The 24,556-nt window shown below is 40.2% G+C and overlaps 1 protein-coding gene across 5 annotated transcripts in view; it reads right to left on the bottom strand.

The window, feature by feature from the left end:
• Nucleotides 1-24,556, bottom strand: part of GAPVD1 (GTPase activating protein and VPS9 domains 1) — a 78,367-nt gene that overhangs the window by 7,657 nt on the left and 46,154 nt on the right. For 2 of the 5 annotated variants that reach the window (XM_086684018.1, XM_086684019.1), the window contains exons 10-24: nt 22,432-22,605; nt 20,670-20,810; nt 19,455-19,589; nt 18,863-18,982; nt 14,232-14,309; nt 13,726-14,096; nt 12,673-12,760; nt 11,588-11,668; nt 7,680-7,802; nt 5,977-6,106; nt 4,861-4,970; nt 4,506-4,665; nt 3,462-3,649; nt 2,549-2,762; nt 276-348 (exon numbers count right to left, since the gene is read on the bottom strand). In XM_086684018.1, coding sequence (XP_086540144.1) covers nt 276-348; nt 2,549-2,762; nt 3,462-3,649; nt 4,506-4,665; nt 4,861-4,970; nt 5,977-6,106; nt 7,680-7,802; nt 11,588-11,668; nt 12,673-12,760; nt 13,726-14,096; nt 14,232-14,309; nt 18,863-18,982; nt 19,455-19,589; nt 20,670-20,810; nt 22,432-22,605 — 2,186 coding nt within the window. The remainder of the gene's footprint in view (nt 1-275; nt 349-2,548; nt 2,763-3,461; nt 3,650-4,505; nt 4,666-4,860; nt 4,971-5,976; nt 6,107-7,679; nt 7,803-11,587; nt 11,669-12,672; nt 12,761-13,725; nt 14,097-14,231; nt 14,310-18,862; nt 18,983-19,454; nt 19,590-20,669; nt 20,811-22,431; nt 22,606-24,556) is intronic. The other 3 variants (XM_086684020.1, XM_086684022.1, XM_086684021.1) reach the window with 2 other exon arrangements.

The following is a 24,556-nucleotide window of genomic DNA, read 5'->3' as shown; positions in this document are numbered from 1 at the left end:
CAGAAACCTGGCTATAAAAACATCCCTGGAGAGCAAGGCTGCTGCAGGCGGAGCAGGTGTAGGCAGAAGCCCCGCCCGCACGCTGAGTGGCATCTGGGCAGGGGCCCCTCAGTGCAGCCCTCCTCCTCCTCTCCCCAAGGCCCCTTCCATGCCAGGATACGTTAATCCTAGGACCTCTGAGAACTTTAAAGTTAGAAATACCTCGAATGCAAATTGTTCCGAACATGCATACGGCGTTATCAAGCAACTACTAATACTACATAAAACTGTATTACCTCTGGTATCTGTAGAGCTCTGTGATTTGCAGTCACTACTTTAGACAATCTCTGAATATGTTCATGAAGGACTCTGAAAACGCCAAAAACACATATGTAAATACATATTTCAGAAAAAAAAGGCACATAAAAAATGGTTTTTTTTTTTTTCAAAACATTTAAAACGTTACGACTTCTTTCGAGATACAGATTACAATTATACGGTTGAGACGCTTAGCTGTAAGTATTCCCTCTTGTCAAAAATGTCTCACACTTAGGATCTCCTTAGAAATGCTCAGTGGGCTGAGGGGAGGCAAGGAGAGTAGGGGAGTCCTTCCTTCCCAGCCCAGTTCAGCATTCCAAAGGAGAAAGGGGAGGAGCCCCAGCCCAGAAGCCGCCCGGACACACTAATTAGTAAAAAGCACAGAGGAAGTAGAGGGATTAAAAGCCAGAAACCAAAGACCACAGAAGCTCAGACAGAGAAGGGACTCTGAGAACACTCAACCTCTCTCCTATTTCATAGATGAAAATAATCAGGCTTAGACAGGTGAAAGGCTTGCCTGAGGTCACACAAGGGTTAGCAGCAGGCGCTAAACCCAGCCTTCCTGGCTTCTACTGTTTTTTCCAGAGCACTGGTTAACTGTGCACTCTAGAACACCTGAAGACATGCCACGGAGGAGAGGGTACCCAATACTGCTCTTTGCAGGAAATACAGTCTGAATGCCTCTACTCCCATTTATCCCATTCTGGAAGCTAAAAACTGGTCTCCGGAAAGAAAATATGTCCCATTTGGTGAATAAGGCACAGAAGCCGGGGTGTGCCTCTTAACATTTATTTATTTTTGAGAGAGACAGAGCGTGAGCGGGGGAGGGGCAGAGAGAGAGGGAGACACAGAATCCAAAGCAGGGTCCAGGCTCCAAGCTGTCAGAACAGAGCCCTACGTGGGGCTCGAACCCACGAACCGTGAGATGACCCGAGCCGAAGTCGGATGCTCAACTGACTGAGCCCCCCAGACGCCCCATGGGGTGTGCCTCTTAAACTATGAAGAGGGGGAGAGGCAGGCTAGAACAACCCTAACCCATTCACAGAAGAGTGAGTGCTCTCAAACATACATGTAAGACCTTAGCATTTCTGTGAAAGAAAGCTTCTATTAACCATTCATGACTCATCCTGAGGTCCTATCACATGGACCCCTTGAGAGTCACTGGCACAGTAAGTGGGTGTTACTGCTGGGGACAGAGTAGCCACCTCAACATGGCAGAAACAGGGCTGTGAAGCAGTGTTCAAGAAAGTGTAAGAGAGGGAAAATGAAAATGAGAAATCACCCACGGTCTCATTACCCCAAATATAACCACTGTTACCACTCCAGGTTTCTTTTTTTTTTTTTTTTTCCAGGATAAATTTTTTTTTAGGATTACTTTTTAAAACCAGCTTTATCGAGACATGACTCATACATCATAGATTTCCAGATATTTTTTGATATTCAAACATACAGTTTTTCATTCTTAATAAATAAATAATGAGCATACATACAGAAGTCAAGTCCTGTGCCTGATGCTGGGACAGAGTGGTAACTAACAGCATTATGTTCCTGCTCTCACGGAGACAACAATCCAGTGGAGGAGAGAAGCGTTCACCAGATGACCACACACAGCAGGGATCACTAAGGGGGTGATTCTGCACCTCCCCTCCTCCCGAGGGACATCTGGCAATGTCTGGAGACATTCTGGTTCTTACAACTGGTGGGGAACTACCAGCATCTCCTGTGTACAGACCAGAGATGCTGCCAAACATCCTGCAAGGCACACAGCAGCCTCCCACACCAAGGAGTTACCTGGCCCCACGTGCCAGTAGTGCCAGGCCGAGGAACTGTGGCTCTACCAGATGTGAAACCCCAACAGTGGCAAGTGCTAAAGAAAGGTACGCAGGTCCGAGAGAGCCCTGCCAGGGACTGACCCTGGTCAGAAAGGTCAGAAGAGTGGTGCTGCAGTCAAGATGTGAAGGATAAGGAAGAGCAGGAAGAGGAAAGAAGGGGAGAACAGCTAAGGCAGAATAGCAGCAGGGCCTTCCAGGAAGGCCATACCGATTGATATGCCCTCCAGCCCAATTCCCCACTCCCTGAAAACAGAGTGCTATCCTTCTTTCTGCCCTGGTCACTCAGATGGGGGAAAATGATAGCATGCACTGCCTTTACTGGCATCGCTAAGTCTCATGCACAGCTTGTGTAAAACACGGGACTGGCTGATGTACCCCTACGTGGTCAACACAGGTGCGGTAAACATGGGAGTGCTCACTGGTCACGAAGTATGTCCCCATCCTGGTTAGGGTAGAAAGCAAGCTTGAAAATCCGATTCATCACACTTCGTTCAATGGCCAGCTGAGCATCCTGAAGCTGCTCCTCACTCGCGTTCTGCCATATGACGTCCTGGGCCATTGCACCATAAAGGAACTGCAGAAAATCCTCTACCTGAGCAGTTTTATCATCAGCTGCTGTGAGTTTCTGAAAGTCTCCAATGCAAAATAATGATTTTTTTATAATATACTATCTGAATAATCTTAAAAAGGAAATTACAGAAATCATTTTAATCACTAGCTCTGCAGGTATTATGTTCTTAAAGCCAAAAGTGTATATGGATATGGCTTATTTTAGGAGAATGTGGTCAGATCATTAAAATCAGAAGATACGTAAGAAATATGCAAAAGTTTAAAAGCAAGGGGTTTGTCATAAAAATGACATACTTTGAAAAAAAAAGGTTTTTTTGACTTTAGGAAAAAAAATAAAAATTTAAAAACGATATAAAAATGACATACTTTCACTAATGTATAGACTTACTGAATCTCTACACTGTACACCTAAAACTAATATAACACCATATATATATTAATTATAGTGTAATTTAAAAAATTAAAAAGTTAAAAGCTTTTTAAAAATGATATGCTTTATTTTTAAATGTGAGAAAAACATACACAGGATCCAAAACTCTAACCAATTTTCCCAATTTTGTATAAACTACAGATATTCGATCCAGGATAAAAATGGAACGTATTGGTTGGACGTTAAGGTTTAATTAAGAATCCATAAAACACGTGGGAGTTTAAGGGACTACTTGTAGACATGCAGATACTCAAATTAGCAAAACAAAAATTTCCAAATCTCCCCACGAATCCATGGCTGAAGAGATGCTTCAACTAAAGGTCTTTAGTTACCTTGAATGAATTCCCTGATCTTCTTTTCTTTGCTCTCAAGCAGCAACCTTACACAGACGGTGGTAAAGTATCGATTGGCCACCTCTTTGTCCCGCAAGACCCTTTGCAGTAGCCTTTCCAGGTGAGCCTGTGTGGTCTGCAGTCCTTGCCGACAGCGAGTGAGATAAGCAATATAGGGGGCCCTTTTCCTAAAAGGAAATATGCTTTGCAGGACATCACATACGTACAGTGCACACTTTTTTGGAGACTAAGAGTCTTAATTTTTTCTCTCATAGACTTTGGTTTTACCAATTAGCCACGTCAGGCTGCAGACAAGTGTCTTGAGGACTAATAATGCTGCCTGCTTAAGAAACAGAACCATTGTGCGTATTTGTGAAGAATAACGTCTACTGGGCTGAACACTTAGCTACCCAACTCACTAAATGCTACTAAGTCCCTTGGCATCGTTGGTTTATTTTATATTGGCCCACCGTCTCCATGTTGGTAGGATAGGACCTCATACTTCACAGGAAATTGATAGCTATAGAAGACTAAAATAATTACAAAATATAGGTTAATACACCACTAGACCATTAAACGTTATCATCAATTATTTGCTGAGAGTCTAATTGTAACAATCATTAAAGTGCCCATTCCCTAAGCCCAGGGGCCTCTTCATTTCCCAAGGATCTCTATTACATTCTTCTCCTGAACTGTTAGCAAAGGGCTAGCAGCAGACAGAGGGCAGCACTTTTTAGGCCTACTCCTTCCCTACTCCAGGAAATAGTTTTTCCTATCACCCCGAAAAAAAGGAGAAGGATATCCTAGCTATTCTGGCCTCATCTCTGCTAGCACGGCTTCTGTGCAAAGCTGAAGGAAACTGAATTTCTCTGTTAGTCAGAACTGCTCATTTACAACTACACTTCCAGATAAATATCCAAACGTGTTCGTCATCCAGGTAAACACAGCCAAGCACATTGCAGTAAGCCCAGATTCACTTGTGAAATAAAAAAAGACACTTGGAGCTGAAAATAGGCTGACAAGTGAAGCAAGCTGGGTAATTACCTGTAGTCGTCAGCAATAGAGGCCAGCAGTTTCCTACAAGTTCTGTTATCAAAGCGGCACACACAGCGCATAGTTTCTTGAAGTTGAGCCATTAAGTTCTTATCTTGTAGGTTAATTGCTTCAGCTATTTGAACTTTTAAGAAGCAAACAATTTCATTGTCTAAACAAACAAACAACAGAATTCTGTTATTGTTGAGAATTTCCATTGTATACCATCCCTCAGCCTTTGGGATATCCCATTCTGCTCTACCATGGATCAGCAGAACTAAACCATATGGAATTGTTACACAGCTTAAATACAGTGGAATACAGGCGGTTTCATATGATCCAACCTATAAATACAGGAAAAACTTACCTTCTGGGTCTGTGTGGTCTGGTAGACCATTCCTTGTTGAATGGGTTAGCACTGGGAAAGCAACGGAATCCGCAGAGCAAAGAGCAAGTCTCAGTTTCTTTTTTGCATCTCTGAAGAATGAACCAAAAGTACATTAATTTCTTTATCCAGAGATGGTCATATTTTATGAACACTCACTATACAAACTAATATGCTACCTCAGGACTCAGATGTTTCGAGCAGAAATAAAAAATTTTTAATTTACTGACAGCTCACTTAAAGGAACAGGCTTTACTTGTTACCCGAGGAGCAAGGCTATATAAAAATGCTCTGAGCCAGGACTATTCTGTAAAGTCACCAGAATCAAACAAATCCTTTTGGACCCTGTAACATAAACCAAATCCCACAACGGCCACTGGGAGGAGAATGAGAAAGCGCCACGATGCCAGGGTCAGGAGGGACCACAGAAGTCACCAGAACCATCTCACCATCCAAACTAAGAACACTGTCCACCAGGTCTCCTGAGAAAGGTTGATCTTGACACGAGACAAGCTCACCACTCGACAAGAAGCCCTTTCTATCACTCTACTGCTTGAAACTGCGGCTGACCCTACCACCCACTTGGTCTCCCCCAGCATTTCCCACGTGGGCAGGGAGCTTGGGGTCTGCAAAGGCACTGCCACTTGTTTCATTTAAAGGACGTATGTGGCCCCTGTGAGCACACGAGGTGGTTGTTTTTTCACTCCTGAATTAAAGTGTTTGATGTATGGAATCCAAAGTGAAGTAAGGTTTTCTCAGGAAACTGCATTTCATTCATTCTCTCTGCTTTATACTTTTTTTTTTTTGGTTTGGTTTTTTTCTTTTAAGAGAGAGAGCACAAACGAGGGAGAAGGCCAGAGGGATAATCTTGAGCAGGCTCCACACTCAGCACAGAGCCTGATGTGGGGTTCGATCCCACAACCATGGGATCAGGACCTGCGCCGAAATCAAGATTCAGATGCTCAACTGAACGAGCCACCCAGACGACTCCCCTGCTTTATACATTTACTAGATGGCTCAATGAATCCTGACTTGCAGTGACAACAGTGCTGATGGAAAGTCCAAACCCACAAATTCGCAATCCTCTCAAAGAAATACCTGTACGAAAAAGCGGAGTCCTGAGGGTGGGCCGCTTGGCTCGCGGAGTCCGGGAGATCATCAGCCGACATGTTCTGCAGTGTTTCCTCACGAGGAGAGTCCTGTGCACTCTCACCATCACCCATGACCTCTACACAAACCCACCCCCAGAGAGGATAAGCAGGTTAACCTGGGGGCCTAGCACTAGTACGTGTTCAGAGCAACTCAACAATAAATTTGCACTGTGCTTTTCAGCTGGAGTGCTTTGAGAAAGAAGGAAAAGCACTTCATTTAAACAAGCTGATAGCAATGACAATAAATCAAGGGAGCAGTTGTTGAGAAGTGAATGATTTTTACTTCCTGTACCAATCTTAACTCAAAACAACAAACGTCTGTGACTAAACAGATAATGCTCTAATCAGATTCACTGAACCACAGAACCAAGAGGAGCCTCAAAAATCATTCTACATAAAACCCTCTTTTATAGACATGGGGTCTTGCCCAGTCAGAAAGTGGCTTGCTGTAAAAGCCCTGGGCTAGCTGGCTGCTGAGGTGAACCACGCACCCTAGTAAGGAGGCTGGGAGACCTGAGCGCCCTTCCCACTGCCCAAGAATGAGCTGGGACGAACTCACAAATGCAGCCAGGACAGATCCGTGGTTCCCGCAGCAGTTTTTATGTTTCTAATTAACCAATTTAGAGAATATGTTCATGTACAAAATCAAAAGGAATAAAAATTCGTTAATATAATAAAGATCCTGTCCTTACATAGGGCAAATATGTTTATTAGGAGATAATTTCAAATGCTTCAGGAAAAAATACATGGAGAGAAGGTGGCAAAATGTTAACACCTGATAAAGGTAGAGGGAATATGGACCTCCACTGTACTATTCTTTCAAATCTGTTGTTATTTATTTTTTTCAAAATAATAAGTATGGGAAGTTCTCCTCTACTCCGGCTTCCCATTGTGCTCCCTATGAATTTCCCTTGAGCCAGCTCACATTACAGGTTTGTCAGATTCTTCCAGAGACACTGTGCACATACAAGCATAAACACATGTGCATACAATTTATGCTTTTATATACTATATACTTTTCCTCTCCTCTTCATCATGGGGATTATACCATATTTTTCTGAACACTATTCAAAGTAGCTATTAAAAAGCTACTTTTTATTCAGATCACTTTTTTCACTGTGATACCAAAGTTAGTACAGTTGACCCTTGAACAACACAGGTTTGAAATGCATGGGTACACATATACATGGATTTGCTTTCCTTATTTTTTTTTTTAATTTTATTTTTAAGCAATGTCTACACCCAAAGTGGGGGCTCAAACTCACAACCCCAAGATCAAGAGTCACAGGCTCTTCTGACTGAGCCAGTCAGGCACCCCTACATGGATTTTTTTCAATAAATACATACGGTACTGTGACTGTATTTCCTTAACAATGATTTCCTTAACAACACTGTCTTTCCTCTAGCTTACTTTACCGTAAGAATACAGTGTATTAAACGTGTATTAAGCATACAGATATGTGTTAACTATTTGTTACTGTTAAGGTTTCCAGTCAACAGCAGGCTATTAACAGTTAAGTTTTGGGGGAGTCAAAAGTCACATATCAATTTTTAACTATGCAGGAGGTTGGTGCCCCTACCCCCTTCCCCACCCCCCACCCCCACACTGTTTAGGGTTAACTATATTCAAATCTTTATCATGATTATCACCTGTACTTTCATAGTTTGCCATTGCTCCTTCACTGGGGCTGGTTCGTTTAATGGCATTCCTGTATTTGTCCAGAATATCCTCAGCGACCTGAGCTTGTGCACTGAGTCTAGGGCTGGGATCATCTGCAGGGGAAAGGAGAGTGAGAGAATTAGCTTCCCTTGGTTTGCACCAACTCTGATGTTAGTATGATACCAGTAGCATAATCCCAAAGACGGATTAGGAGGTGAGACTTAAAAAGAGCACATATCTCAATGTTAAGAGGCACCATGCAGCTGCCTGCTCGTCCCATTTCTAGGTCTGAGAGCCTTGCCAAAGCACGCAATTGGGAGGATTAGCTCCACTTTCTCATCATCGCCAAAATTCTGCATGATGGTGTTAAGAAATTCAGTGCAGACTAAATGGATGATGGGTTTCTAAAGTGCTTATAACTCAAGTCACTGTTATTAGCAATGCATGCTAACAGAACTTCCAACAATGCATTGTTATAGGCAGATTCATTTATTCAGACATCTCCATGCTGAAGGGTAAAAAAAAGTATCAAATTTAGAATTAATCCCTTTTAAATAATAAAAAAATGCCTTCTTCCATTCTTGCTGTATGACTTTCTCTCTCTACACATTTCAAACCTTTAGATATTAATATTCTGTCTCACTAAATCTGACCATGACAGTGAAGCTGCTGGAAGAGAGCACTTTTGTGAATCTAGCCACTGCTGGAGAGTGCTGGAAATGTACCCGGGGTATAGGGAGAAAAAGCTTATCACAATCACAGATGGAGCACTGTTTACTTTCAGGACCATTATCCTGTCAGCAAAATCAGCACACTGAAATGTGTTCCTGGAGCCTAAGATGGCAGAGTCATTAATTAACAGTCATCAAAGCAAAGAGCTGCTACAGATCCATGGGACAAAATAAAGTTCTATAGTGAAATGCAAACTCCTGACATAGATCCAGACCAAGCAGGTAACCACAAATGTCCGTATTCCGGTAGAATCCCATTTTTCAAGAAGTCTAACAACACATAAAAAATCACTAGATTATATATGGGTGTGCGTAATAGCAGCTAATAATAATAGCAGCTAACATTTCTTGAGCACTTACCACATGCCAGAAACTGTGCTAAGCACCTTTTACGAACAATCTCAATCATCACAACAACCCTACAGGGAGGTACTTTTATCACCTTCACTCTCTAGAGGAGGAAATCAGGTATAGAAAGGTTAAGCAGTATATGCTCATGGGCTCTTCCGTTTCCATGGAAAATAAAATTTAGTATCCATATCTCTGTATAATTGCAGTAAATTACAGAAAAAGAGGATTTCCAAAGTAATTGAATCTTTCTGCTGTAATGGTATTTGAATTCATGAGAAAAGAGTTCTAATAAAATCTGATCTTCAAAATGTAAACTGATAAAACATCTATCATTACAAAATCTTTCTTTGGAAGGGGAGTACCTTTTTGCTATTGGTTTTGAGTGCTGTTGAGGGCTCTGAAAAAGGGAATAAAATTTGGCTAATCGTAAAGCCATAATGTCACTTATAACCTCTAATTCTATGCCGTTCTTAAGAATTTTTTCCAGGGGGGCGCCTGGGTGGCGCAGTCGGTTAAGCGTCCGGCTTCAGCCAGGTCACGATCTCACGGTCCGTGAGTTTGAGCCCCGCATCAGGCTCTGGGCTGACAGCTCAGAGCCTGGAGCCTGTTTCCGATTCTGTGTCTCCCTCTCTCTCTGCCCCTCCCCCGTTCATGCTCTGTCTCTCTCTGTCCCAAAAATAAATAAAAAACGTTGAAAAAAAAAAAATTAAAAAAAAAAAGAATTTTTTCCAGGAAGGGGTACCTGGGTGGCTCAGTAGGTTAAGCATCTGACTTGACCTCAGCTCAGGTCATCATCTCACAGTTGGTGGGATCGAGCCCCACATTGGGCTTGGTGCAGACAGTACAGAGCCTGCTTGGGATTCTCTCTCTTCCTCTCTCTCTCAAATAAACATTAACAATTAAAAAAAAAAGAATTTTATCCCAGGAAAATAATGGAAATAAACAAAAAATGCTGTATATATGAAGCTGTGAGCATTATTTTCACAGTAAAAAACTGGATACCATTTAAGTATCCAAAAGTAAGAGAACATTCAGGAGGCCATAAAATGATATGACAGATTATCTGTGAGTCACTACAAATTATTAAAAACCAACCATGTCTAGTAGAAACTGGAGAGGGTTTATGAAATCACATTTGGTGAAAGAAGGATGCAAAGTTACACATATAATCTGATTCAGTCATGAAAAAGCCACATACAAATATGGAAAGACTGAGAAAGAACATGGAAAAAAAAATAAAGAACAGTTAGGATGACTGGATTATGGACAGACTGTTAAGAAATATCCTTTCATAACATTTAAAAATTGTTTTAATGATAATTTTCAACAGGTAACTAATTAGAACTGGGTAGAAATATTTCTACATTAGTAGGGAATCTAAGTTGCTTGAATCAAATACAAAGAAAATGAAGTATCTTATGGAAAAAAACTTACCCTACTTAGCTTCTAGATTAGGCACCAAGAACCAAGAAATATGTTTGCCCAAAGACACAAGTAAAAAATAACTTATAACTTCTCCAATGACTGATTCGACATTTTAAAAACAGATTTCATTATAAGAATTTCCCTCCATAAATGCTGGTGGTGTTCTAATACTAGGAACATGGACAGGAAACAAATGTTTCCAATTCTTCTCAATCAGACTGTAATTCCTGAAGAAGACGGGACATGTGATTTGACTTAATAACTACAACACTTAGCACAGTGCCTGGCACGAGTCAGATGTTCAGAAAGTATTTGCTGATTGAATAAGAGAGGCTTGCTGGCTCTCCCACAGAACCATGGCCTGGAAGCCCAGCTCCTGCTCTCCAAAGCCCTTCATTCCCACAAAGTCACCTCACCAGATGGTATGCTAGACCATGGAAATACATCCAATTAGAAGGAGCCAGATATTAGAATAACATGCATTAAAATGGGATTCTACCTGTACTATACTGAGCTCTCTGAGGAGGATGTTCTTTGGAAACCTATGCCATTTTTTAATAAAAATCTTCATTTTAACTTAGTGGGATAACATAATTGAAAATCAAGGTAAGAAAAAAAGGAGGTGAGAAATTAATTTCCCTCTAGATGCTCTACAGTCCTCGGAAACAGTACAAAGCTATCAGACTCAAGGTTGGGTCATTAACACTACTCCTCAAACTCATTCCTTTTAGGGTGCTCATTCATAATATGCCAAACAGAAAGCTGCAAAAATACAAATGCTGAATAAAGTAAAACCCAACCCCTAGGTGTCTTTTCCTTGGGCCAGACAGCAATGTTAAAAGGATTCAAGCTGTAAAAAACTGGCAAAGTTCATAAATTTATGATATTGTTTGAACATTTTATCACACAAAAAGGAAACGATTAGGTCAAGCAGAATTTCCCTATGATCCCGAATAATCAAGAACTATAGATGGAAATAAATTTAGAATTCTCTGATCAACATTAGCGAAAACTATACAATCAACGTTCCAAAGATGTGGCATGCATCGCACTAGAACCATCACCACACTTTCCTAAAAGGCACTGCGTGTCATCATCCCACTGACATGTCGAGTTGTAGGGAATGCCTAGAGGCCCAGGATCGGGAGCCTCCTCATAAACAGAAGTTATGATAATGAGGATGATGATGGTGGTGGCGGTCTGCAGGAAGAGCACACTGAGATTCACTGTGGCCACCAACTGGATACCACAGAGCTATGAAGAACATACTCCCCACTGTACACACACAAACACATTCTTCTAGAAAGGCAACGCTTATGGCACCCAAGAAAAAGTGTTATGAAATATGTGCTCTGGGAATGAAGGAGCCAGGAAGTCCATGGTCTACAAACCTGTGAGTGTTGAGAATCTGTCAGGCCCCAGATCATCTTTGTCTTTTTCTTGTTTTTCTTTCTTTCTAAATGGTATAGGAGCTGGAAATTAAATAAAGTCAGTAGTGTGACATATAACATACTGCACTACTCGGAAGACAGCAGTCATTTTGGAGTATTAACTGGTGTGCCAACATTTCTAAGTGAAAGGAAGGTGAAAAGTTTAAAAGCTAAGAAATCCCGAGTGTCAACTGATAATCGTTCTTAAGATAGCATTGAAGGTTCTTACAGAAGCTTGCAGAATCTGCTTTGGGGTCATCTGCCACAGGAAGAATGATTTAATTCGAATCTATTGGGACTAAATCAAAACCACTGCCTCTTAACCTCTGCTCAAAAACAACACACTCAAAGCTCTCAGTCTCATTCTCTCCTCATCAAGTGGGCTTGAGTGCGGCGTGAAAGCAGTGTTCCTCAGCTCCTGAGTGCCACAGTGCCGAGAAGAGGCCTTCAGAAGAAGTCCCTAGCTTTAATCCTGGACGATCTCTCCTTGCAGGAAGAGACGCTTTTGTCAACTCAATTCTCAATATCTACTGGTACAATGCCAGGCTATTCACAAGGAAAAAAAAAAAAGAGAAAGCAAATAAAACGATTTTATACAACTGCCTTCCAAAATACTCACTAATATTCAGGATATAAACATTCTCAACGAACATAACCATAAAAAGCTTAAGTTATTCCAGGAATGTAAAGGATAAATTTTCAATGTTTAATTACCAATAGCATCCCTTTTTCCTGCAATAATTATTAGCAATACCTATGTCAAAAGTCCTATCTTTAACTTCAACAATATATGATATTTAAACAGCCGTCACCTGCCTGACTTCCACGTATGAAACCACTACCACTTCATGCAATGAACAAGAACTATCATTTCTAAAGGTCTGTCTTAGCATTCACCTGAGTGAAACCATTTTCTATACCCTCAAAACAGCTAGAAACTTAGGCCCAGCAAGCCTCACAGAGAAGTTGACATATTGGCTCTCTGGAAGAGATTTGGGGGCTTTGCTTCTTGTTGCTAATATAATTCTAATATTTTATAAAATTACCTTTAGGCATGGCAGAAACAAAACGTTTTCTCCACCAAGGTCTGTTCCTGTCTGATTTCTCATCATCGCTATCTTTGCGTTCTTCAGTCTGTAGAAAAAGTTTGATGCTTTATTTGGAGTTGGACAGCAGGATAAATTACTATGAAAAGGATTTCAGTTTGTCTGTGAAATACAAAAACCACTCTTGTTTGTCTTAAAAACAAACTGTTCTTATTGCTTCTGAAATATGGAAGTACACCTTTTAAGCACCAGACTATGATCTGCTTGAGGGCAGGCACTATCTCATTACTGTTAATAAACTGAAACCTTAATACAGAGCCTAGCATACAGCAGGCACTCAATAAATACTTAGGGAAGGTGTAAGCGTAATGCAAATAAAGTCTAGAGGGGTAGCAGAGACGACAGCAGTAGTAGTACTAATAAAACTGAGTATGCACTGCGTGACAAATATTGAGTGTAAGGATATATATAGTCCCATTTAAACCTCACAGTCACCTTAGGAGATAAATACTACTATTAAACTTTTTATAGATGAGAAATAAGGGGCTAAAAAAGGTTATCTCCCCATCTTCCCCAAAGTTACATAGTCTGCCTGTGGCATAGCTGGGACTCAAACCCAGATCCAACCAACTTCAGAGTTCTTGTTTTGATCACCAATTATCATGAGTTATTAAGATCACATGTCAAAGAGCAGAAACTGTAATTCCTTTACTGGCCTATCATGTGGCCTCAGACAAATCATTTACTTTCTCAACTCAGAAGGAAACTGTAAGGTTTAAATGAAATTAAATAAAAAATTGCTTGCAGAAAAGTTAAAAGTGTCACAAAAATGCATAATATATTACTACAAAAGCAAAACAGTACAGGGTTCCCATGGACCACAGTTGTGGACAAACTAGATGGACAGATCACCCTTAATCATAACTACTGTCTGTCCTTCCTCTTAGATTTATATATGCCATGTTAATTTCAGATAACAAGACAGCCAGGCAGATAGAACACTAAAGCTGACCACAATCAGCACAATTCTTCGATATGGCCTGTGTCCCATACCTCTCCTCTTGAGGAGTCCTTACTCGGGGATGAAGATGATGAATGAGGTGCAGCCACCAAAGAAGTAGCACCAATGGCTGCAGCTGGAGGGAGTTCTCGTTCTTCGTTCCCTGGACGTCGGTTCCAGCTGGGATCGCTCATAGGTCGCCGGACAGATGAGACTATATCAGAGCTCCTGCTGCGAACTAATCTTTCAGGGTATGAATGCCTTTGCTTGAATGCTTCCATCTCAGCTGGAGTTAAAACATGGGAACCAAAATTTGGCAACCTGGCCTCATTTCCTCCCACAGCTCCTTCCAGGATTGGGGGATCTGGTGGTGGATGCGATGGCCTGGCATAGTGAACCTTTGGCCTTACCACAGCAGAAGCCCCTGGAACAAGAGGAAAAAAAGTTTGCAACTGAGACAGAACTAGGCATTTTAATGCCAAAAAAGGCATTAACAAAGGATTTTGGCTCTGTTCTCCTGCCCAGGGTAAGAGTCAAAAAGCTCATTTGACTAGTTTACCTTCATGTGAAGACAGTGGATCAAACATGGCAAGTAGAGACTCTGACTGAGAAGGAGGAGAGGTCAGCTGGTGGGCGCCTAAAACAAACAGGCAAACTGTAAGAAATCAGAACTCATCACTCAGTAAGAGTTCCTACACAGTGAAAAAGGTTCTAGCATTCTTCCAAGGTTTTCCTTTTCTGATCAATAAAACTTGAGGGGCATATCAGGGAAAAAAAAACAAAAAGAATGTGGAGTACCTGGGTGGCTTGGTCAGTTAAGCATCCAACTCTGGATTTCAGATCATCATGATCTCATGGTTCGTGAGTTCGAGCCCACTTCGGGCTCTGCCCTGACAGGGAGGAGCCTGCTTGGGATTCTCTCTCTGCCCCTCCCTTGCTTGCTCGGTCCTCTTTACTCTCTCTCAAAATAAATAAATAAATAAACATAGACAAGAAAAGAAAGAAAGAAAGAAAGAAAGAAAGAAAGAAAGAAAGAAAGAAAGAGAGAAAGAAAGAGAGAGAGAAAGAGAGAGAGAAAGAGAGAGAGAAAGAGAGAAAGAGAGAAAGAGAGAAAGAGAGAAAGAGAGAAAGAGAGAGAGAGAGAGAGAGAGAGAGAGAGAGAGAGAGAAGAGAGAGAGAGAGAAGAGAGAAGAGAGAGAGAAGAGAGAGAAAGAGAGAAAGAGAGAAAGAGAGAAAGAAGAGAAGAGAAGAGAAGAGAGAAGAGAGAAGAAGAGAAGAGAGAAGAGGAGAGAGAAGAGGAGAGAAGAGAAGAGAGGAAGAGAGAGAAGAGAAGAGAAGAGAAGAGAAGAGAAGAGAAGAGAAGAGAAGAGAAGAGAAGAGAAGAGAAAGAAAAGAAAAGAAAAGAAAAGAAAAGAAAAGAAAAGAAAAGAAAGAAAGAAAAGAAAAGGAGGGAAAGAAAGAAGGAAAGAAAGAAAAGAAAGAAAGAAAGAAAGAAAGAAAGAAAGAAAGAAAAGAAAAAAAAAGAAAAGAAAAGAAAAGAAAAAAGAAAAGGAAGGAAGGAAGGAAGGAAGGAAGGAAGGAAGGAAGGAAGGAAGGAAGGAAGGAAGAAAACAAGGCACCTGGGTGGCTCAGTTGGTTAAGTATCTGGCTTTTGATTTCAGCTCAGGGCATGGACTTGCAGTTTGTGAGATCGAGCCTCACATTGGGCTCTAAGCTGATAGTGCCGAGCCTGCTTGCGATTCTCTCTCTCCCTCTCTCTCTGTGACTCTCCCCTGCTCGTGCACACTTTCAAATGGAATAAATAAACATTTAGGGGGCACCTGGGTGGCTCAGTTGGTTAAGCATCCAACTTCAGCTCAGGTCATGATCTCACAGTTCGTGAGTTCAGGCCCCGAATCGGGCTTTGTGCTGACGGCTCAGAGCCTGGAGCCTGCTTCGGACTCTGTGTCTCCTTCTCTCTCTGCCCCTCCCCTGCTTGTGCTCTGTCTCTGTCTCTCAAAAATAAATAAACATTAAAAAAATTTTTTTTAAGTAATAAAAAAAAAAAGAAAAAAAAAGAACCTAATATATTCTGATTACTTCAAATTCATGGTATGTTTTTATCTACCTACATGGATTTTAATGACATTTAAGTGGTCTAGCATCCACATGTTGATTACTTTTAATGGCCAAACTGTATTATATTTAATGTAAAGAGTAGAGCCAAAAAATGTAAATCACATCAAAATCTTCAGAATGTCACAACTTCCCTGAGTCTCGTCTTCCTTCTACCTATAAAAATAAGGGGAATATTACCTAGGAGTATAAATAGAAAGTTGTAAAATTTGAAATTCTGATATTGCTCTCAGCAAATGACTATAAAAGAACTCATAACAAAAATGAATAATACCACATTACACCACAAAACAAACTCGAAGTATTTTCAGCTACAGAGTAAAAATGACTCCTCTAAGCATATGTCTACACAGCCAAAATCAGAAATATTGAAACAGCTAATTAAATATGCAGAGGCTAAAATTTTTAAATATATAAAAGAAACTATTACTCTAAACTTTTTGAGTCTGAGCTCTTTCATGATAATGAACGCTAGTACTTGGATTTTAAGCCTTTTGATTCTTCTTTTGCTCTAGGTCTTATATTCACCTTCCTTTATTAAAATTATAAAAATAGTGTATTGTTATGAAAGGCAGCTTAGAATATCAGTTCTAACATTTTGGTCTTAGGACTCTCTCACATTCTTTTGTTGTTGTTGTTAGGACACTTTGACATTCTTTTTTTTTTTTTTTAATTTTTTTTTTTTTTTCAACATTTATTTATTTTTGGGACAGAGAGAGACAGAGCATGAACGGGGGAGGGGCAGAGAGAGAGGGAGACACAGAATCGGAAACAGGCTCCAGGCTCCGAGCCATCAGCCCAGAGCCCGACGCAGGGCTCGAACTCACAGACCGCGAGATCGTGACCTGGCTGAAGTCGGACGCCTAACCGACTGCGCCACCCAGGCGCCCCGACACTTTGACATTCTTAAAAACTATTGCCCCTCAGAGCCTATTTATGTTGGTTGTGCATATTGATAGTTACCATATCATAAATTACAACTGAAAACAAACATAAATATTTATATATTAATTCATTTAAACATATCCATTAAATGGTAACACAAATAACTCTTTTTTAATGAAAAATTATTTCCCAAAGTAAAAAACAAGTAGAGTGACACTGTTTTACATTTTTACGAATTCCTTTAACATGTGGCTTAACAGAACACCTCTGGATTCTCATAAGCTTCTACTTTCAATCTGTTGCGGTATGTATTCTGGTTGAAGTATATAAAGCTGGCCTCACGCAGACATGTAGTTGGAAATGGGAAGATATTTTAATATAACAGCCTTTTCAGATAACTGTGGACATTCTTCTGTGCTACCACACCAAATCTTGACAAGGAGTATTTTAAAGGTAAGCTACAATTTGGAATGTGACACCAAATCAATGAACTTTTTGTACTCTGTTACATTAAAATTAGTTGGTCTGTCTTTCTTGCACTTTAAATGATTTTTGTAACATCATGTATTGATCACCTGGAAAATATTGGTTTAATTAGATATACAGATCTTCCACAGGTTGACACATTTCAATACATAACATTAAAAAACCACAATCTTAATAATACCACCAATCTCCCCAGAAAAGTCTTTACGTATCAGAAAGCTGTCAAGGTCATGGAGGTGGATACAAGTTTTCCGAAATTCTGATTTTTATATGAAAGCGTGAATTTTATCATTGGCAATAAAGTCAGTTGTTTTCCTTGAAGTGATAGGCTCACTCTGTTAATTTTTAAGAAATGCCTGCCAAACACCCAAATCTGAATAACTACAGTTTTTGTCAGTCATTCTTTCAAGTAAAAATGGTGTTTTGTAAAGAACAAACAAGAAAAGAAACAGCTAGTTAAGCTCACAGCTCCAATAACCATACAAGTGCTTTTCCTTGAGACACTTCACCACAGTTCAGAATGCAGGAGAAATGCGTTAGGGGTATTTTATATTTCCTCAGAATTTTAGACAGATGTGTACTCAGGGTTGAGATGTAATTAAATAATTTTTACTGCTTCATGAAAGACACTCTAAGCAAAGCTTTCTAACTAACAGAGTATACAGTGACCACTAACACTTTGCTATCACTGCTCTGCTTCATGCTAAGGCTCCAGCAAATTTACCCACCTTGGCCTGTGCACCATCAGTGTCAATGTCGACACAGAGAAAAGACAACAACCTTTTACGATTATGAAAACAATTCTGACATCATACCCTGCAGCCCCCAAAAGGGCCTAAAGGGCCCTTAGTGGTCCAGAAGACTATACTCTGAAAATTGTTCATTTACAACAGTAGTTCTCAAATCAGGCTACTTTGTGCCCCAAGGGATCATTTGGCACTATCTGGAGACATTTTTGGTTGTCACAACCAGAGCGGAAGAAGAGGGGTGCTGTGCTCCTGGTAGAGGCCAGAGATGCCACTAAACATCCTATAATGCACAGAACGGGTTTGCATAACAAAAGAGTTACCTGGCCCCAAATGCCAATAGTGTGGAGGATCAGAAACCTTGGTTCAGAAAAAACAAAGAATTTTTTTATAAAAAAGAAAAAGAATCTAAAAACCCAGTACTCAGAACAAAAAAACTACTGCTAGCATTTTGGTAGTTCTTTCCTGAACTTTCTCTATGATCGGTTTTGTAATGTTTCATTATCTTATATGTGGGAGTTCTTTAGGATAAATTTTCCAAAATTTTCCATGTTATTTCACATGCTTTAGAGGATTTAAAATCCAGTTGCATAAATTCTGAGTGGTTGCATCAAAATGCATGTAGGAATTCTAGTTTCCAATTCTCAGGTTGTTTCTTGTTTTCTGCCGAATCAATGTTATAGAGAACACCGGTATAAATGTTATGGACAACACCAGTATAAATGCTATTAGAAGCACAAGACTTTCTGCATACATGGAACTGTTTCCTTACAATTCATTCCTAAAGTGGACTAACTGAACCACATTTAGTTTTGAATTTTCAAGGCCTTCTATCCTGCTGCCAAATCATGCCCCAAAGTGCTAGAACAACTGGTACTATCACCAACAGACACGGAAGACTGCCAATGTCACCCATGAATGGGATAATTTTTAGGTCACTCTCATTTCTACTTCTTACCATGAGTTACTTCATCCATGTCTGGACTAGTGACAGAATCTTTACCCCCAAAATCAGAGCTGCACTCAGATCTCAGGTCTTCAATCTTATTGGGAATATCCTCGGAGGTCGCACTTATGCCTTTAAAATAAATAAAGTAAAAAATAAATAGCAAGAAGAACAAAATAACCACACAAAAAGTATATGAAGTTTGGAGAAATGTAAATATTCTCAAATTTTTTGTGTCCCAGTTTTATACATGTAAGACATTGGGTATCATATCCTTTTTATTGTACTACTGCCTAAATATGTTTACCTTGATTTGTACAACATAATCACAAGTATCATGTGGTATCTAAATACAGTAGCAGAGGCCACCAAGAACAGATAGAATTAGAGAGAGAACACGCACAGACCATTTGCCAATTACTTCAACAGACTCCATAGAGCCACGTATTAAGTTCTCAGAGATTTAAGGTCCCTCAGAAACAATTCTGTTTCCAGAAAATTCCTCAACTCGTAAATAAAACATCTCTCTCTGTTAGCAATTTTATAAATGGGGAGGTGGGAACACACCTTGCAATCCTTATTCCTTAAAACAAGACAGACATACCCGACACAACACTGAGGCCTGGTGTGCTGGGGCGGGAACTGACCTCCCTGACATCCGTATCATCAGATGTGCTGCCCAGTCCAGAACAGCTCTCCAGTTCTTGTAGACGTTCCTCCTGCTTTAGATCCGGGGCCTCTAAACAGAAGACATGAGGCGCCACATTAGTGATTCTGTTAGTATGCCACAGTTTCAGCTTGTGACCCAGATGAGGAAAGCTACCAGAGCATGAATGAAATCATTGTAAACAGATTTCTAAGTCTGGGCCAGTTAGAACAGCTGATCAGATCGAGTGTTAAAGAAGTTGAGGTTGTGATTTTCATCCCAATATGAGCCAGTCTATCGTGCAAAAGTGAAAACTCCGCCTGCAGATCACTAATCTCATAACGTATGCTGTTGGTTAACAAGTAAACTCAACAAGAAAATACAGAATAGCTTAGCATTAAACCAACTATTTTCTAAAAATAACTCCTATGGATGCTCAATAGATGGTAAGCTAATCCTACTGTCTCCTTATCTAAAGGTTAGCATGTCTGAATGCATTAATATTATAAAACACATATCAGAATCACTTAACTATTCTTGAGCCAAGCAGATCACAAAGAATGTAATTCAGACACACAGTTACTTAAATCTGCATTTTGGTAGTTGACATTTCATTGAAAGCAAAGATTTATCTTCATAATCAGCAAAGCAGAAATGCAATACATAAGAAAAGAGAAAGTACAAAACACTTTATATGCATTTATGATAATCCTGCACAAAATAATTCTCAGGACTCCAGAGTCTCAATTTCAGTACATTTCAAAAATATACTAGGTACCTTTTAAAGAGTCAAGTTCTCCCCAGGATAAATCTAGGCATGCTTACCAGACACCCAACCGCTCAGGGTCCAAGTTGTACTGCTATTCCTATTTCGTGACGAGTTAGTGGGAGATACCAAACTCAATGTCCCACACAGAACTCCGGTGAGTTGCTAACAAATGCTTACAAGTAACTACACACAGAGTCAAAAAGCACCTGCCATCTTTGCCTATGCCCTGCAACAATGCATTTTTTCTTGATGGACAGAAAATGCCTTAACCTAACTGTCCATTTGAAATTCTTAGCAATGTGATTGCCTCACACCTAACAAAATGTACATGATACAGAAATTAAAATACCTTACATTTAAAACTTCTGTGCAAATCAGAAAGCAAACAATGACGGCATACTAACCTGAGTCACTTGGCAATACCTCTACACTCCAAGCTTCGCTTGTTGTCTCTGATATGGTAGAACCAGTGCAGGGGTCAAGAAGCACTGACCCTGAACCTGGCAGGCACAGTAAACTGCCTAACATGTTCTCTGCTGCTGCACCTGTATAACCAGTGGGGAGCAAAGGGTTAACGAAGATCCTGATGGAAAGAGCAGTGATCATGGAGAAGGACCAAACGCTAAACCAACACATAATCTCTACTCTACCCACAAGAAGGAAGCCAAGGTAAGTGTGATTTCAATCAATAACACCACTAAAATCACAAATTTCCCACTTTGGTCACAAAGGCACATGCTCCTTTTCCTCAGTTTCCTCCTGTTCACCTTGGACTCTTCATAGAGAAAACACACATTAGATCATTTCAGCTAGCTTTCATCTTGGTTTTTTAGCAAATTTTTACGTGTCCCTAAATATCTAAAATGTACAGTCCTAACAGGGATTAAAACCTCTCAAACAGAGACACTTAACCACAGAAAGGTATACTGGCCAGATACGTTTTCTTCTGGCACATTAGCCACATATTCAGAGCAATAAAGTATATTTGCAGGAAAATACACATCTTCTGGAACGCTCACTCCACTGCAAATATAGCTCATTGCTCAAAGAGAGCTTATTGCCAGAAAAAATACTACTTTGGCACCAGAAGCAAAGTAATGCGGAACCAATTAACAAGTCTATTTACACCACTGAAAAATACCAATAGAAAGGAATGAACATTATAATACACCTGTGTTAAAAATACTCAAGTTCAGAATGCTCCACTACTTCTGATTACGCCTAATAAAAGAACAATGCTACTTCAGTGCCTGAAAAAACTTTTGGCAAACGGTTACTGGTAAAAGTTACATTTTTAAAGATACATCGTGAAATAATTACAAATAAAATAATGTCTGGAACTTGCCTAAACAGAACTGGGTTGGGTTGGGGAGAGGATAAAAGGGTAGTGGGTGAGAGAAGAGATGAAACAAAACCAGCCACCTGTGTCTGTGTAATAGTTGAAAACGAGTGATGTGCACAGAGTTCGTGATTCTTGTATCTGCCTGAAAGGTTCCATGATTTAAAGAGAAAACGAAGACGGTGCTTATGAGACTGTATGAAACTTTTCAGAGCTCACAAAATGGTATCCTAAAAAGGGTGAATTTTAAAGTATGGATGTTGTACCTCAATAAACTTGGTACTAAAAAAAAGAAAAAAGTAGTTACTCTTTGAAACTGAATTAATCCTTCCGGGAATTTTTTTTTTTTTTTTAAGTAGGCTCTATGACTTGAACTTATGACCTTGATATCACGAGTCACATGTTTTACTGAATGAGCCAGTCACGTGCCACATTATATTCAATTTTTGGAGAATCTCAATATTATATTATTCTGAAAGTTTTGGGGCTATAATCTGTTAAGAATTTCCATCTTCACGTAATGTGCTTAGTCTCAAAAGAATATCCTAAGAATATGTACTATGTCCTGAAAACAAGAAGCTAATTCAGAAGATTAGTTTCTTTTTTGGTGGGGGAGGGGGAGTTAAGTGCAGGCAGGGAAAACACTACCTACATTTAGGCAAAGAAAAAAAATACACAAGTGCCTGGTTACATACACTTTTCTCAGTTCCCCAGTTAGTGCGAACACACACACCATGTCTGTCAGAGGCTGAAGTTCCCACCCATGAAGGGCAGGTGGATATGAATAACTAAATACCAATCTTCCAGAGAAATTTAACAGCAGTTACCTGCAATTTCTTGTAAGCGATCTTCATCAATGTTAGGGTCGAAATCACTTCCTAAGACATCTGTACTCCACGTCTCACTCACTGTTTCTGATATATCTCTATCATCTGTCAGTCCCATCATGTCACGTATTTCAAACTTTCTTAGCTTATCATCAAGATTATCTTGTGTTGTAGCTATCAAAAACAAAATTAAGCACTTTAAAAATGGTAGCACAGCTATAATTTTTTAAATCAACTTTAAAGATACATATTTTATCATTAACACGGAGCATGCAGTACCAAAACACTGAATCAATGCCCTATAAATGTACTCTTTCACCTTCTGAACTTTCAGCAATATGTACCCCCACTTCTGGTAGATTAACTGGGGTAATTTCTGCAGTGTGACTTTGATTAAAAAAAAAAACGAAAGGGGCGCCTGGGTGGCGCAGTCGGTTAAGCGTCCGACTTCAGCCAGGTCACGATCTCGTGGTCCGTGAGTTCGAGCCCCGCGTCGGGCTCTGGGCTGATGGCTCAGAGCCTGGAGCCTGTTTCCGATTCTGTGTCTCCCTCTCTCTCTGCCCCTCCCCCGTTCATGCTCTGTCTCTCTCTGTCCCAAAAATAAATAAAAAAAACGTTGAAAAAAAAAAAATTAAAAAAAAAAAACGAAAAAAAAAACAAAACGGGAAACATTCCCCTCTTTGTCTTTGCAAAGGCCTTGTTACTTGCTTTGGCCAAAAGAGTAAGGAGGAAGTGTGCCAGTTTCAAGGCTAGGCCTTAAAAGTCCTTATAAACTTCTGCTCTCTTTTCACCCTTGCTTCTCCCATGAGAATAAGCTTAAGTTAATCTGCTGGAGGATGAGGGACCACACAAAACACAGTAAAGGTCATCCTAGAGCAGCTCCTCACGGGCCAACTGTCCCCCAGCTAAGATTAGCAGAGCTCCCTACTAGTGACTATAGATACATGAGTTTGCCCAGTCCAAACCAGAACCTCCCAGCTGACCCACAGACCTGAGAGCACAAATAAATGTTTATTGTTGTAAAGTCACTAAGTTTTGAGGTAGTTTGGTATGCAGCATTACTCTGGCAATAATCAACTGATAAACCAATACTAAAAAAAAAACAACTTTCGTTTGACTTGAATACATCCACCTGATACTAGTTTTCTCTCTTCCCTTGACTAATGACAAGCAGTCTATAATTTGCCTCAATTTACTTCTTAACCTAGTGTTCACAAAATGTAGACCACCAACCACTTACAAGATCAATCACCTAGAGGGCTTGTTAAAAAAGTGATATTCTTGGGGCGCCTGGGTGGCTCAGTCGGTTAAGCGTCCGACTTCAGCTCAGGTCACGATCTCACGTTCCGTGAGTTCGAGCCCCGCGTGGGGCTTTGGGCTGATGGCTCAGAGCCCGGAGCCTGCTTCCGGTTCTGTGTCTCCCTCTCTCTCTGCCCCTCCCCCGTTCATGCTCTGTCTCTCTCTGTCTCAAAATAAATAAACGTTAAAAAAAAAATGTTTAAAAAAAAAAAAAAAAGTGATATTCTTGGGGGCGCCTGGGGCTCAGTCGATTAAGCGTCGACTCTTGCTTTCGGCTCAGGTCATGATCTCCTGGTTTGTGGGTTTGAGCCCCACATTGGGTTCTACGCTGGCAGTGCGAAGCCTGCTTGGGATTCTCTCTCTCCCTCTCTCTCTCTCTCTCTGCCCCTCTCCTGTTCATGCTCTCTCTCAAAATACATAAACTAAAAAAAAGGTGATATTCTTTCAACTTCTGTCTTAAGCTACTATTTTAGGTTTCTCTCTTATTTGCAGAAAATTTAAACCTAATTGATACAAGGACAAACTAATTCAGTAAAATTTAACATTACATTTATTCAAGCCACACATATCCCAACTAGCAATGCTCTTTTCCTTTCTAAAAATGGACTGCATCAGGATTTCTGGAAATGAGATATGGGAAATGGCCTTTTTTTTTTTTTATTTCCCAGGTAATTTTTATGCTCACTCAGGTCTCAGAATCATTGCCTCAGACCCAGTTGATCTGCACCTGCCCTCAACACTCCTTTGAAGGCCATCAGTGATCTTTTTTTTAAGTTTATTTATTTCTTATTAGAGAGAGAGAGAGAGAAAGAGAGAATGAACAGGG

The sequence above is a fragment of the Puma concolor genome, chromosome D4, assembly GCF_028749965.1.
Source record: "Puma concolor isolate L17-30 chromosome D4, mPumCon1.1.hap2, whole genome shotgun sequence".
Classification (NCBI taxonomy): domain Eukaryota; kingdom Metazoa; phylum Chordata; class Mammalia; order Carnivora; family Felidae; genus Puma; species Puma concolor.
This window is presented reverse-complemented; position numbering and strand designations above follow the sequence as displayed.